Source organism: Sprattus sprattus, assembly GCF_963457725.1.
Source record: "Sprattus sprattus genome assembly, chromosome: 1".
Lineage (NCBI taxonomy): Eukaryota > Metazoa > Chordata > Actinopteri > Clupeiformes > Clupeidae > Sprattus > Sprattus sprattus.
In genome coordinates, this window is record NC_137920.1 from 57,101,553 (window position 1) to 57,116,242 (window position 14,690).

General features: G+C 39.1%; 2 protein-coding genes across 3 annotated transcripts; one reads left to right on the top strand and one right to left on the bottom strand.

Annotated features, from left to right (window-relative positions):
* Positions 1 to 30: 30 nt before the first annotated feature.
* Positions 31 to 5,952, top strand: ublcp1 (ubiquitin-like domain containing CTD phosphatase 1; the record flags this gene model as incomplete). Of its 2 annotated transcripts, XM_080849865.1 has the most annotated exons (11): positions 31 to 104; positions 2,374 to 2,548; positions 2,887 to 2,978; positions 3,206 to 3,291; positions 3,801 to 3,916; positions 4,112 to 4,210; positions 4,328 to 4,365; positions 4,718 to 4,816; positions 5,030 to 5,146; positions 5,343 to 5,470; positions 5,626 to 5,952. In XM_080849865.1, exons 2-11 carry the CDS (start codon positions 2,395 to 2,397, stop codon positions 5,645 to 5,647), a joined length of 951 nt encoding a protein of 316 aa, XP_080705991.1. In that variant the 5' UTR covers positions 31 to 104; positions 2,374 to 2,394. The 2 variants fall into 2 exon arrangements, with proteins under 2 accessions (XP_080705991.1, XP_080705992.1); XM_080849866.1 differs by lacking the exon at positions 5,626 to 5,952 and having other exon boundaries at positions 5,343 to 5,474.
* A 3,248-nt stretch (positions 5,953 to 9,200) lies between these two features.
* On the bottom strand, positions 9,201 to 14,018 carry il12bb (interleukin 12B, b; the record flags this gene model as incomplete). The annotated part of the gene is made up of 6 exons (XM_080845165.1): positions 9,201 to 9,338; positions 9,492 to 9,646; positions 9,829 to 10,004; positions 10,136 to 10,241; positions 12,013 to 12,273; positions 13,934 to 14,018. The coding sequence occupies 6 exons, from the start codon at positions 14,016 to 14,018 to the stop codon at positions 9,201 to 9,203; spliced, it is 921 nt and encodes a 306-aa protein (XP_080701291.1).
* Between the last annotated feature and the right edge of the window lie 672 nt (positions 14,019 to 14,690).

Below are 14,690 nucleotides of genomic sequence, written 5' to 3' on the forward strand. Positions count from 1 at the left end.
TCCACAGGAAGTCGCAAGCGGAGGTGCATGGTAACAAACAAACCAAGGCATCACTGGGAGACAGGAAGAACTGCTGACTAATCAACGAATGAGAGTCATTTAGTGTAAGTAATATATGTTATGATGCAATATTTACAATTAATTGGCTGTCTGACATTTGCTAAGTTGTAGTAAAAATGCATGTATGTTATATGCAATGCCTGTACGTTTGATTCTGCGGGTCAGCTGCCTAGAAACCTGTGTATCTTAGCCGATAAGTTAGCTAGCAATTCAGTTAACCTAGCTTAAGTTAGGCAATGTCAGTCCCACTTGCCTTTAGCGTTAGTCTTGGACATGTTGTCCTTTTTTATTACTGAAAACGTTCGTGGGCATTTACACAAAAATATCTCCGGATAAAAAGAACACCATTACAGTATAAGGTGGTTTAAACGTTATAATAGCTGGTTAGCTAGCTAGCCAGAATGGTTTGGCTATACTGAATGCTCATTGTTGCTGATAACACGGGGCATTGAAAAACACTTAAATTAATTTTACTTATCGCTTCAGTTTGCGACAAATTCTTCGACTCGAAAAATATGATGTTAAGAGAATGTTCTGATGGAGAAAGAGAGCCTAGAGAGCGATTTTCTACACACATAAATACATATGCACACAGTCTACCTCACAATTAATGAATCACATCGTGCACAGGCGTTGTTACCCGGCTACAGTTAATCACACACACACGTACTACAACAGATGAATCAAAAAGACACATGAATTGACCACACAATCTGGGAAGTTCAATGAAGAAAGATTGATCATTAAAGGTTGTTATATATACTACATACCCACATGTACTGACGATGCTAGTATGTTGCATTAATGGGACACTGAGAACTTGAATTTGAACTTGAATTTGAGTTTAGAATTTCTGCATGCAGCCATCATTAGCACAGTAAAGAATCTCCTGGAGTCTCTGGAGAATCTAAAGAATCTCCTGGAGTCCAAGTCACCTTGGCTGAAAGAGAGGACTGCAGCCCAGTACGGAAGGAAAGATAAAGAAGCTCATGCATCCACCACATCGTCATACTCTGCCAGATCCCAGATCACTTTGCGAAAGGCTTGTGACGGCTTCACCGTGCTTCATTTTGGAAGATCCTCCGCCACTATGGCAGCCCCTTGAACCTGGTCAACATCCTCCAGTCTCTTTATGAGGACATTGAATGCTGTGTCATCCACAACAGTGAGCTTCAAAACTATTCAAGGTGCAAACAGGAGCCAAGTAGGGATGTATCCCATCATCATTGCCTTTCTCCTTGGCTGTTGACTGGCGAATGCAAAGCTTCACCCAGGGATAGCGACTGACCTCAGTCTTGGAGTACCTGGACTATGCGAACAACGTAGGGCTACTGTCAAACAGGCACCATGACATCCAGTGAGAGACAGCCAGACCCATTGGACTTGTGGTCAATGATGAAAAAACACTGGTCCGATGGGAGAATACACAACCGATAGCCAAGTCGATATGAAGTAAACTAGACAAATTGTGAAATCCACTACAAGACTAATACGTACAAAAATAACGATTTAAGGACATTAAAAGGTAAAGCATAACATTGAATACTAAAGCAGTTAATATAAAATAACATTACCATAAGATAAATGGACATCAAAACAGAGAAAATAGAGCAAAATAAAACATGGTGAACAGAAGTGACAACTGGAAGAGCACACTTTAATTAAAGGCTCAAACGTTCAACACAGATGGATCAAAATGAGATTGGATCTTTCATTTGAATTTGGCCTTTTATTTTCTTTGTGGTGGATATTTTAGTAGTTTTCATACTTAAGGTATATGTATAATTCTGCCACACATTATTTAAACTTGTTACAGGATTTTACACTCCATTTTACAGTTTATTTCACTGGGTAAGTTTATAATGGTACCAGACATTAAAGTGCTTCATAAATGAAAAGGTTTTTAGATTCTTGATTGGCTTGTTTTCAGTGTAAGATGTCTGGAATAGATGCCACTTTACTTACACACATTGTAACAGTTTCTTTGACTAGCTGCAGTAAATAAGAGGTGGCAGTCATAGGTTATATGGGGATCAGGTTCTTTACAACCTTCAAGTTGAGAGAAATTCTTGAGGCAAATGTTGTCATTTTTGTGGGGGAAAAGTGTTTTACCGTCAGTTTCAAGTGGATAGAAAAGAAAGTGGTAAGACTCAAGTTTCATCATCTGTTTGACATCAGGAAGTTGTTTTTCACTGAAAGTAGAAATGCATTTATACATTTGACTTAATGCAATGCTGAAATACCCTGATCTATCCGAGACCTATCCTCGATAACACAGCCACCAATGCTCTCTGTGCTACTTTATATCCACAGACAGCCTGAGATTATTTCAACATGTCTGTGTCTGTAATCATCAAATGGGGTGGACAGGAGTACTCAATTAGCACATTGTCCGAAGAGGACACAGTACTGGATCTCAAGCAGTCCATCAAGAGTTTGACAGGTGTCCTACCAGAACGACAAAAACTACTGGGGCTAAAGCTTAAAGGTGAGGTACCAATGACACAATAGATTTCACACAAAGATATACAGTACTGTGCAAAAGCTTTGGGCACATTTAAAACTTACTTATCAACAACGGCATACAAAGTGCATACAAAACAAGATTTGAAAACCAAAATATATAGACACAGTAATGAAGAAGAAAAAACAACTGTGTTAAGAAATATGCCTTAAACAGTCAAAGTTAGAGTAAGGAACTTGTAAGTACCAGCAAGATAACTAAAAATACTGGTTTCTCCATTCTTCAGATTATGTATGTGTTACTTAATAGTAAGGAACCCCTTTGAAAAGCTCATCAGATATGGGGTTGGTTTTGCACTGTAGGAAAACCAGCCGATGATGATGTTAAGCTGGGAGCATTGAAGCTAAAGCCCAACACAAAGATCATGATGATGGGCAGTCGAGAGGAGAATCTGGTAGGTTGTCTTGAAACATTTATGCCCTAAAATCTTCAGAGAGAACAAGAGAGATTTCTTGCGATGCATATTAAATACAGAGTATCATCAACTTGTGAGGCTGGCAGGTTATATTACCTGTGTTTGTTTCTTTGTCAATTCTGTTAAAACTGTGTTGTTTTTCGAGTTATATGTACGGTGTCTATGCCAGTAAACAATTTAAAGTGTCGGTGGTTTGTATCATGAAGGAAGACATCATGGCCCCTCCACCTGAAAATGATGATGTTGTCAACGACTTTGACATCGAGGAGGAAGTCATTGAAGTGGAGAACAGGTTGGTTTTATAACACGTTGTAATTAAAGTCCTTCCCAAACAAGAGTACAAAATATTGTTTTGAACATTGTATTCATTGAACAGAGTAGGTTATTGTTAATTATATTTTGGCTTGATTTTATTGTAATTTCTGAGATGGGGGGGGGGGGGGGGGGGGCGCAACATGATGGGGCAATAGGCAATAGATTCTGGTACCAATAACATTTGAGTCCACCTGCTTTCGTTTGATCTTTGTAGAGGGAAAGGAGCTTGACATTGTTCAGTCTGAATATATAAGAATTTGGTATGTCCACTATTGCCTGAACTGACATCAGCTCCACAAGTCAGAGTGTGGCTTGAGGTCCATAATTATTGGTGGACTAGCTTGCATTAACCCCCTTTTGAGAACACTAGAATATTTGAAAAGATTGAAGACAAATTGGCAGGTGAAATCTTAGTATATGTTTTGGATGTGATTGAAGGCTCCTGAAACGATATCGATTCTCATTTCAACTTCCTTTTCAATACAGAGAGGAAAACTTGGCCAAAATTGCTCGACGGGTGAAAGATTACAAAGTGGAGGAGATGAACGCTCCGAGGGAAGGCAAACGTCTGCTGGTGCTCGATGTAGATTACACACTATTTGGTTAGTCCTTTGACATGGCTTAAAACTTTGTTCAGATGCCAATGAGATAACTTTATGCTGTCTAATTGATGTTGTAGTTAACTAACTGCGGTTGTAGTATTAGTTCATGTGAATTTGTTTTATGTAAGGATCACATTTTTGGGAATGAAGAAGAATTGCTCATTTATGTGTCCTGTGTTCTTCCTTGTTATGTAGATCACAAGTCCTGTGCAGAGACAGGGCAGGAGCTCATGAGACCCTTCCTCCATGAATTCCTCTCCTCTGCCTATGAAGATTATGACATAGTCATCTGGTGTAAGTATATTTCAATCCAGTGTTACTGAGAATTTGTTGAAGCTCTGTTATAAAGAGGCTGTGGTTCCTGACACGGTTGTCAAACTAACTTTTGCCACGCTGTTATCTTATGTTTAGCGGCCACAAGCATGAAATGGATTGATGCAAAGATGAAGGTAAGATTCATTTTCTAAATAAAGTATTCTGTAAAAATACCCAATGCAGGCTTTGACCACAAGAGTGCGCTATTCAGTGAGACTGTTCCCAGATTGGATGTCACCCCTCTGATGTGAAAGTGACTTGAAAAATTATCTCTATGGAAAATTCCTCAGCTTTAAATTACGCACAATGGTCAATGGATAATAAAAGTTGTGTTGCTGATAAAATATGAGTGTTTTTGTTTCTCACATAAATGAACACTGTCAGAGTTATTTCGGTGTTTGTCCAGTGGGGGTCAGTCTTTCAAGACCTACAGTGTCATTCCATCTGTACTGGTTTCATTGTTTTGTGCTTGTTTTGCCATTCTAGGAGCTAGGAGTGATAGACAACCCCAACTACAAGCTCACATTCATGCTCGACAGTGCAGCCATGATCACGGTTCACACTCCCAAGAGGGGTGTTGTTGAGGTCTGTCAACTTGTTTCTGTGTCCATTTCTATACTACAATTACACACAAATGGAACATCCCTTTAAAAGACACAAGACTTACTTTCAATAATCTATCTAGAAATATGTGCTCGTATTGAATTAGTTTAAGCTCTTATACGTACCTATCTAGTTACCCTGTCCCAGCTGTCAAATCAGTTTGTCATTGTTTGCATTGTTTGTTTTATTACTTAGGTAAAGCCTCTTGGTGTGATATGGGGGAAGTACAGTGAGTTTTACAGTAAGAAGAACACTATCATGTTTGATGACATTGGCAGGAATTTCCTCATGAACCCGCAAAATGGTCTGAAGGTACAAACTGCACAAAGAGATTATTTTCAAATTAGATTAATATAACGTTTATAAATAGGTTTTAATGTTATCACATAATAAGATTATATATTGTAGTAGTAGTAGTAGTAGTAGTAGTAGTAGTAGTAGTAGTAGTAGTAGTAGTAGTAGTAGTATGTAGAAATCATTCTCGATTCCCATTTTTGCTTGTTCTTAGATTCGTCCATTCATGAAGGCACATTTAAACCGTGAGAAAGACAAGGAGCTCTACAAACTGTCACATTACCTGAAGGAGATTGCTAAGCTAGAAGATTTCTCAGGTCTCAATCACAAACACTGGGAGAGGTGAGCAGTCCCTTCACTTTACTAAAATGCTCTATAAACATGCAGAAAGAAATATATTTTATAAACATGCAGAAAGAGATAGTTTTGTACAGTTCCTGCTGGTTTTGAATTGGCTAACGACAAGGTAATTCAGCATTTTGTCTTTTTGTCTGCAGGTATCTTTCAAAGAAACAATGAAGACACCTGGGTGGACCTGTGAGCTGATCATTGCAGAACAAGCTCCTTGCAAGACACTGAAACCCTCACCAAATGGCTCTTGGTTTTACAGCCGATTTTTCTCTCCTTTCATTTTTCCACCCCCCTTCTTCTCTGTCCCGCCATGGTCTTTTATGTGGCATAGGTACGCTCTCATAAGTCTTCGTAGCAATGATCACTACACTGTGCGACACAGACTCTGTTACACCCTAGCATAGCACTCGTTCATCATCTGCCTGAAGCTAAAAAGTATGACGTTGCTCCATTTTTCACTTGTCTGTGTACCTTTCTCCATTTCCTTCCATCTATATGGACATTTTGTTGTGTACACACTACGCTTGTATGCTTTTTAACGTCATGTGCGTGATCTGTCACAGGTTGCAGTATTCTAGTGGAGGGATTATGAATGTTACTCTGAAGTTGGTTATGGGATTGCCGAATTTATAGCATCGGTACGGCCCAGATATGGTCTACCCTACATGAAGGATCTGCTGAAGTCCCTCGTGGGTGTTACATTTCAGGCAGTTTTCATTTCACCTTTTGTCAATTGGAATGATACGAAACAAATACGAATGATTTTTTCTTAGGTCAAATCTCCATGTGTATCTGGAAACTGCATTCAGCGATATGCAGCATTGACTGCATTTACACATGGTGGGCATTACTCACTGACAGACATAACTCAAGTCATGTTTTTTCTTCCACATACTCTATGTAGTCTCCTGCATCTTGGATTTCCATGACTGTGTTGGTAATGCCAAGGCTAGGCATTCATTTTTTGCATGTGCCGATTACGACTACATTTCAAGCCCGTGTTCAGTTTACACAGTACAGTCTATGATGGAGTACTGCTACGTTTAATTGTTTTTTTTTTTTTACAAGATTTACTGAGTACAAGATTAAGGACATCCAGTAGCACATTGTTGGTGTTTTTGTTGTACGTGATGCCTAGAACAACAGTTATTACAGTGTTAAGGACTTGTATGCAAGCGGCCCTTGCTGAACTTATTTGGGCAGCGTTTACTGGTTTGCATTGGTGATGAGTTCCTGGAAACTGGTTGCAGTGAATCATTCCAAGGCTAACTCACCTTGGGCATGGCAGGTCACGTCAGGGATGGCCTATTGATGGAGGATGAACTTTTCACGCTCTTCACCTGCTTCTAGCACATTGAGTTGAACAGCTCAGAATCTGCCTGCCAAGAATACATTTTACTAACCAAAATATGTAATTGAACATAGCTTCTCACAGTTGCATTGAGCTGAAAATCTCTCTAAATCTGTGCTGCCACAAAGCAAAACTGAAATTTTAAGAGGAAAAAAAAAATCTGGTTTGGAAGCCTATTTGGTTTAAGGAGAGGCACAAATCCTGTTTGTTTTCAACTTGAAAGTAAGACAACTATATGTAACACCTAGGACCAGCAAAACAGCTGGGACTTTATTTTTTTATTTTATAAATATTAGCCTTGGGACTCCCCTCAATGGCATCTTTAACTTCTTGCTCAAATTGACCTGATCCAACTCATTGTGATAGTCAACCTCTAAAGCACATCGGAGGAGATTTCTGAGTTTTGCAGTTAGGTTTGCACCATGGCCCGCTCTGCTGTGCATAACCTATAGGAGGAAGCATTGTGCCACTAAGCAAGCTAGGAATTGACCAGGGATTTTGGAAACATTGCTGCCAAAAGGTGATATGTATCACCGGAATGCTGAAAACATTAGTCAATTACTAATGAGTCATGGTGTGTCTGTAGATTTTTACTTTAGTGATAGATAGTCTTACAGAATAGGAAGGAAATCTTGTTGTGAAAAAGCAGCTTCCTCTTTACATTTTCTTTTTAATCACAGTTCAGCTTTTTGGGGATATAGTCTAAAAGCAAAATGTTGATGTTGGATACTTAAAGCTGAGATTCAGATATTTGGGTATACCCTTTAATAGATTGAGCTTTTGTGTGAACGTTCACTTGAAACCAGTGGACTTGAATAGAACCATGGAGTGGAAGTGGTAACGGTTGAAATTTCAGCGCACTCCAGTTAAGGAGCCTATATCTGTGAGCATTTCTTAACATTTAAGAACTCTGTTTAAATTTAAGATGATGAAGAAGAAGAAAAGAACAAAACCATATCAGAACCCTAGTTGGCCTATGCTTTGTGTGTAAAATGTGCAGTGCTTCAATTTGTTTTCATCTTTGATGTGACTTGCCATACCTAAGGATTTACCGAAACAAGTGCTATGCTTAAAGCTTTAAAAACTGGTCAGATTTCAAGATTTTTGTTTTTCCTCGAACATGAAAAAGTGACACCATGGTGAAAGAGTTTGGTTGAAATATGATCATGCTTGCTGGCTCTCAGGCCTTTGCCGTGAGCAGTTCGATGAGGAAGCAATAATTCATTCCCTGCGTGCCCTGCCCATGGATTCTGGGTCAGCTATCTAGCCTCTAACTCCAGATATACTCATAGCATAGAGTCCTTTAACTTCAGGATTATTATGTCACTTAGAGTCGATACATTGGGAGGAGTTTATGAAAATGCTGTGTAATACTTTGACTGGAAATGTTGGAAGATGGAGGTACTTGTACAAAGGTTCACATTTGTCATTGCATAGTGGGTTTACACTTCAAACGAATCCTGACTGATTAACTAATATTTATTTAGGTTCATTTACATGTGAAAGTGACATTTAGTTGTGCTCTATGATTTCTGACATGGATTTCCTGCTTCCCTGTATACAACATGAGACCTGTGTATAAAAGCAGATTTCTCTGCTTCGAAAGGGTCGTACCTCCAATGAGTCTGGAATCCGCATCATGTGTTTGTCACAGGTTTATGTTTGAAGTATGTATAAATGTGTACGCATTGGATTTATGGTCATATCCTCAATGTAAATAAACAAGTCAAACTTTTTTATAGTATATACCAGTGTGACATGGCTTATTACATAATACGCTTCTGGATTTTGGTTATGGAAAATTCATCCTTGTATGTTTTTCAATTCTTAAACTGGAGATGAAATGATGGATCACTATTGATGAAAGATCAGAATAATGCTTATTTGCTTATAATATTTATTTTACAAATGAATAAATAAATAAGTTATAAGTAACACAAATGAATATTTGCAAGAGAAATAAGATTATTTCAGCTGTTGACAATAAGGGACAGCACCCCTGTGTTTTAAATCGGCAGAAATTCCTGATTTGCAAATACTATGTGTAGAGTAGGGTATGTGTAGTATGACTGCTGGGGAAAATAAGTGTGCTCATCTTAATCTTGCTCCTCCTGGTGGTGAGAACACACAATGATTAGAATGCAAAAGGTCTGCAATACAGCTAACTTGTGTCAATCATTCTGTTGTAATCTAGAGTCAGGCTTTTTTAATGTACTCACGTTTGTCTTGTTAACAGTCACAGAATGTGAACCTATTTGCCTGGAGTCACCGCTGGTGTATGAAACACAACAGACAATGTGTGAGAGACAAGTAAATGACAAACTGTAAATGCATTTGTCCACAGGGAATGTTGTGTGATTGGAAGTGCGGTTATTGAGGATGTGACTCACTGTAGGAGCTCCAGTCACTCCATATGGAGTTAGAGGCCTCCTCTTGGGCTCGGACACAGAGCTTGTAACTCTTTTCGAAGCGCTTCTTGTTAGGAACTGTGTATTCAGACTTGATGGTCTGTAGTATGACAAAATAACAAGCCTATTAGCATTCATGTACTACACATCATTTGGCCCATGAATCTGCTTGACAAAGTAATATCAGTTAGTCGAGAAATACAACTTGTGTTTTTGATTTGTTTAAGATTTATTTGGGGGAAATGTCTCTCACCTTAATGTGTCCCTCTAGCTCACAAGAGAAGTCTGGCTTTATCACCTTCACTTGGAAGATCAGCTGAAAGTAAGAGGGGGGGTTGCTCCATGTGGGGCATTCCCACTTTAATTTACGATGTTCCACTTTTGTGATGATTACTTTTTCTGGTTTCACTGTTGGAATAAGAGAAAAAGCATTCCTACAGTTTCATCACAGTGCAGGTTGGCTAATTCAGAATCACCTTCAATGTACTGGCATACTGGTAAATAATCATATTAGCCATTAAAAAAGGATGGTCATCTCAAATATGTATAATATTTACAGTTATACATATATATATAGACACTAGACATACCTATCTCAGAGATGAAGAACTGGCGGTGGTATTCTTCAAAGAGGGAATGGCTTCTGAAGTAGACGGACAGAGAGATACGGCTTGGCTCCTCAGCGAAAGGACAGTGGCTTTTATCCTCACAGCTCAGTGTGTTTCCATCCAAAGAGCAGGTGATATTTTCAGACCCTCCTGATACACTGTTTGGACACCAAAAAAGGCCTAGATTGATCAAACTACGTATAAATGTAGAACACTACAGTATTTCGTAGTGATAGTCTGTTTATTAGTGTTTACAAACACATTCATGTCTGAATGGGTTGAATCTTACCGAGCAACAGTAAAGTGAATTAATTCCGCATTGTTGCGCTTTGTGCTCTTATTCCAAGTGCACTGGAACTTTCCATCAAAGTTCTTTGCTGAACATGAAATATAGTCTAGGAAGTCTGAGTAAACATACAGAAATATATTATTATCGGTTATTCAAAAAAAATTATGAACGTGTGGTATATTTACATATACAGTGCCACTTTAAAGTATGTGAACCCCTTGACCACTTAGGAGTTTTCTGTTGTTTTACCATGATTTTTCATTTTTTTCATCACCAATTTTCCATAGAAGGAATGTCAGGTTTATGTTTATCATTTGCATGTACTTTTTTTAGAGGGAATTGTTTGAGTAGCCAAAAGACTACATGAAACATGGAATTAGTCCATTTCAAAAGTAAGTGAACCCCCAGCTGAATTGGTAAAGTCAAGCAGGTAACAGATTCAGTGAAACTTATTTGGGTGCTTAATTAGTCAATTAAGCAAACCGATCATCTGAGACATCCTTAGGGAAAGGTTTGGGCAACACAGATTAAAAGAGGGAGGAAACCAACCAAACTACTGTAGTGCCAAGGTGTACCCACACAGATCAACAATGCCGAAAGGAAACGAGATATCCGAGAACATCAGGAAGAAGGTTCTAACAGCCCATCAGTCTTGGGAAAGCTATAAGACCATCTCCAAAAGATTCCAGCTCCATCCATCCATCCAAGACAAATAATTTAGAAATGGAGGGCATTCAACATGACCGCATCTCTGCCTAGAAGTGGACGCCCATCAAGACCATCACCAAGAAGCACCAGAAGAAGAATAAATCAGGTAAAAGTCAACCCACACATCACCTCTAAAGAGTTTCAGACCTCTCTGGCAGCATCTGGGATAAATGTACATGGGTCTACAATCAGACGAAAATTGAATATACATGACATTCATGATCGGGTTGCTAGAAGGAAGCCTCTGCTCTCAAGAAAGAACAAAACTGCCCGTTTCAACTTTGCCCGAGAGCACTTGGATAAACCAAAGGCCTTCTGGAAGTCCCTTCTTTAAACAGATGAGTCCGAGATAGAATTATTTTGTCACGATCAAAACCAACAATTTTCGTCTGATTGTAGACCCATGTACATTTACCCCAGATGCTGCCAGAGAGGTCCAAAACTCTTTAGAGGTGATGTGTGGGTTGACTTTTACCTAATTTATTCTTCTTCTGGTGCTTCTTGGTGATGGTCTTGATGGGCGTCCACTTCTAGGCAGAGATGCGGTCATGTTGAATGCCCTCCATTTCAAAATGATTTGTCTTGGATGGATGGATGGAGCTGGAATCTTTTGGAGATGGTCTTATAGCTTTCCCAAGACTGATGGGCTGTCAGTACCTTCTTCCTGATGTTCTCGGATATCTCGTTTCCTCTCGGCATTGTTGATCTGTGTGGGTACACCTTGGCACTACAGTAGTTTGGTTGGTTTCCTCTCTCTTTTAATCTGTTTTGCCCAAACCTTTCCCTAAGGATGTCTCAGATGATCGGTTTGCTCAATTGACTAATTATTCACCCAAATAAGTTTCACTGAATCTGTTACCTGCTTGACTTTATCAATTCAGCTGGGGGTTCACTTACTTTTGAAATGGACTAATTCCATGTTTCATGTAGTTTTTCAGCTTCTCAAACAATTTCCTCTAAACAAGTATATGCAAATGATAAACATAAACCTGACATTTCATCTATGGAAAATTGGTGATAAAAAAATGAAAAATCATGGTAAAACAACAGAAAACGCTTAAGTGCTCAAGGGGTTCACATACTTTCAAGTGGCACTGTAGGTGACTGTAAGGAGTTAATACCCCACCAGCCACTCTCTCTGTTTCCCTCTATGTCACTGCCTTCATTACCTGAACTCTCATTTTTAAACAGAATTTTTTTTCTGAATCCAATGCCCTGTTGAAGCACCAGAGTGTAATTTAGGACATTCCCAGTCTCGCTGTGACAGGTGTAGTTGTTTTCTACGAAGCGCTTCAGTACGGTGGTGATCTGGTGCCCATGTTCTTTCATCGGATTTCCATTGTGCTTCCAGCTGATCACACCACTGTGATTGCCACAGGACAGGTTGAGTTTCATCGTAGACATACTTTCATTGACTTGCAGAATAAGCACTGTAAAGAACATACAGTAGTACAAGGTAAGGGTTTCTGTGAGTAGCTGGAGTAAGTGAGAATAACATTCGCAAAGTGCCCTCCAGAATTATTGACAATTATTATCTTACCTTTTCATTGAAGTACAATTATTGAAAGATTTTTTTTTTGTTTTTGACATTACATAAAATATTTTTCTCCAAAACATGGGTGCCACAATTATTATTGGCACCCCTAGAAAATCTTATAATTAAAATCTAACTGAAGTATATTATCAGTCATGTTTTACATTTTTAAGTTCACCTGTTTGATCAGAAACTCTTAAGTGGTCAACCATGACTTCCTGCTTCACAGGGGTATAAATATGAGGTGACACAGGCCAAATACCCTTGGTCATCCATCAAGGTGGGAAAGACAAAAGAACACAGTGTCGAAGTGCGACAAAATGTTGTTAAGCTGCTGAAACCCGGATATAGGGAAATAAGAAAATATCTAAACAGTTGGAAATTCTCATTTCCACAATCAGGGCAATAGTTAAGAAGATTAAAGCGACAGGAGATGTATGGAATCAGCCTGGAAGAGGACCTGTCTGTAAATTGACCCCACGCACCGTGTGGAGGATGGTTCGACTGGCAAAATAATAATAATAATAATATTGCAGAGGTTAGTTAAGTCCTGTGGTCAGAAAGTCTACAAAACTACCATCAGACGCCACCTACATCACCACAAGTTGTTTTAAAGGGTTGCCCGAATAAAACCTCTACTGTCAATCAACAACAAACTAAAGTGCCTACAGCTTGCCAAATGTAAGTCAGACTTTTATTATAGAGTTATATGTTCAGATGAGACCAAAATAAAGCTTTGCAACAAACATCAAAGGTGGGTTTGGCGTTGACAGAAAGATAGCCATACATCATACCCATTGTGAAGTATGGTGGCTGATCTTTGATGTTGTGGGGTTGTTTTTCTTCCAAACGCCCTCGACATCTTGTTAGGATGCCTGGTATCATGGACTCCATCAAATACCAGCAAATATTAAATGACTAACAGCCCCCTCTAGCAAGCTTAAAATGGGCCGTGGTTGGACCTTCCAGCAGGACAATGATCCGAAGCACACCTCAAAATCAACACAAAGATGGTTCACCAACAGCAGAATAAAGGTTTTGCCAAGGCCATCACAGTCCCCAGACCTAAACCCCATAGAACATTTGTGGGAAGAGCTGGTGCCAAATCTACCTCAGAATTCGAAGGATCTGGAGAGATACTGTATGTAAAAATGGTCTCAGATCCCGTGCCATGTGTTCACCAACCTCATCACGCATTATAGGAGAAGACTCAGAGCTGTTATCTTGGCAAAGGGAGGCTGCTCAAAACGTTTAATGAAGGGATGCCAATAATTGTGGCACGCCTGTTTTGGAGAATAATATTTATTTAATGTAAAAAAAAAAATCTTTCAATAATTTTACTTCAATGAAAGGGTAAGAATTTTGTGAATTTTTTAAGTGAAATACCGAGAGGCTAAACAGCAAAGACGTATTTTTTCATAGCCTGTATTGGTCACATTCACTAAGGATGCCAATATTTGTGGAGGGCACTGTAATCACCCTATAGTCATTCCATTATTTCAATTCAATTTTCAGAAATCTCATGAAGCATGAAGCAAATATAAGTGTGTATTCACCATTTGGTATCAGGTAAGTCCCAGTTTGGCTGGCTTCACAACTTGTGTAGCAAGTCAGGAAAAGGATGATGGGTATGAACTTCATCTGGATATGCAACACAATCACCAATGTAAAAGCAAAATAATTTCATCAAGATGAAACAATAAAAAAGAAAGAGAAAGACTATGCAAGTATCCACATTAGTCTCTTACCTTGATATGATTGTAAACGCGTCTGTGTCTTGTCCGACTGCACTGTCAATAGGAAGAAGAACAAGCTTTTATACATGTGAGTGTGAAAATCCCATCAGTAGAGGGGATCCCACTTTTAGAGGAAGTGCAATTGTTCTGCAAACAATAAAGGTTTGTTGGGTATTACTCAAAACCAAAAGCTTGTGGCAAACAATCACTGTCCACAGGTGGGCTTTCTGGGCATGAGTGATGACATTTGAGAAAACATTGTTGTTGTATCTTTTACCACTTTGTGGCCTGTCAACGTGACTGGGGAAGAACCCGTTATGGGTATGGCTCTGCCTTAGCTCTTTCAGTCACCAAATAAGTGGCGGTGGGGGTAAAAAAAACATAAAACCAAAACACCACTTCTCAACCTGGTTTTACTGCACTGTGTGCCATTCATAGTTCAGGTAAACCTTCATCCCTGTGTTAGAGCACAACCTTTTAAGCTTGCAAAAACGATCAGGATCAGATTGAGAAGAAATTTGTTCCCCCCTTCACTGTTTATTTCACTAATTGTGTAATCACTAAAGGTGCCATCCCA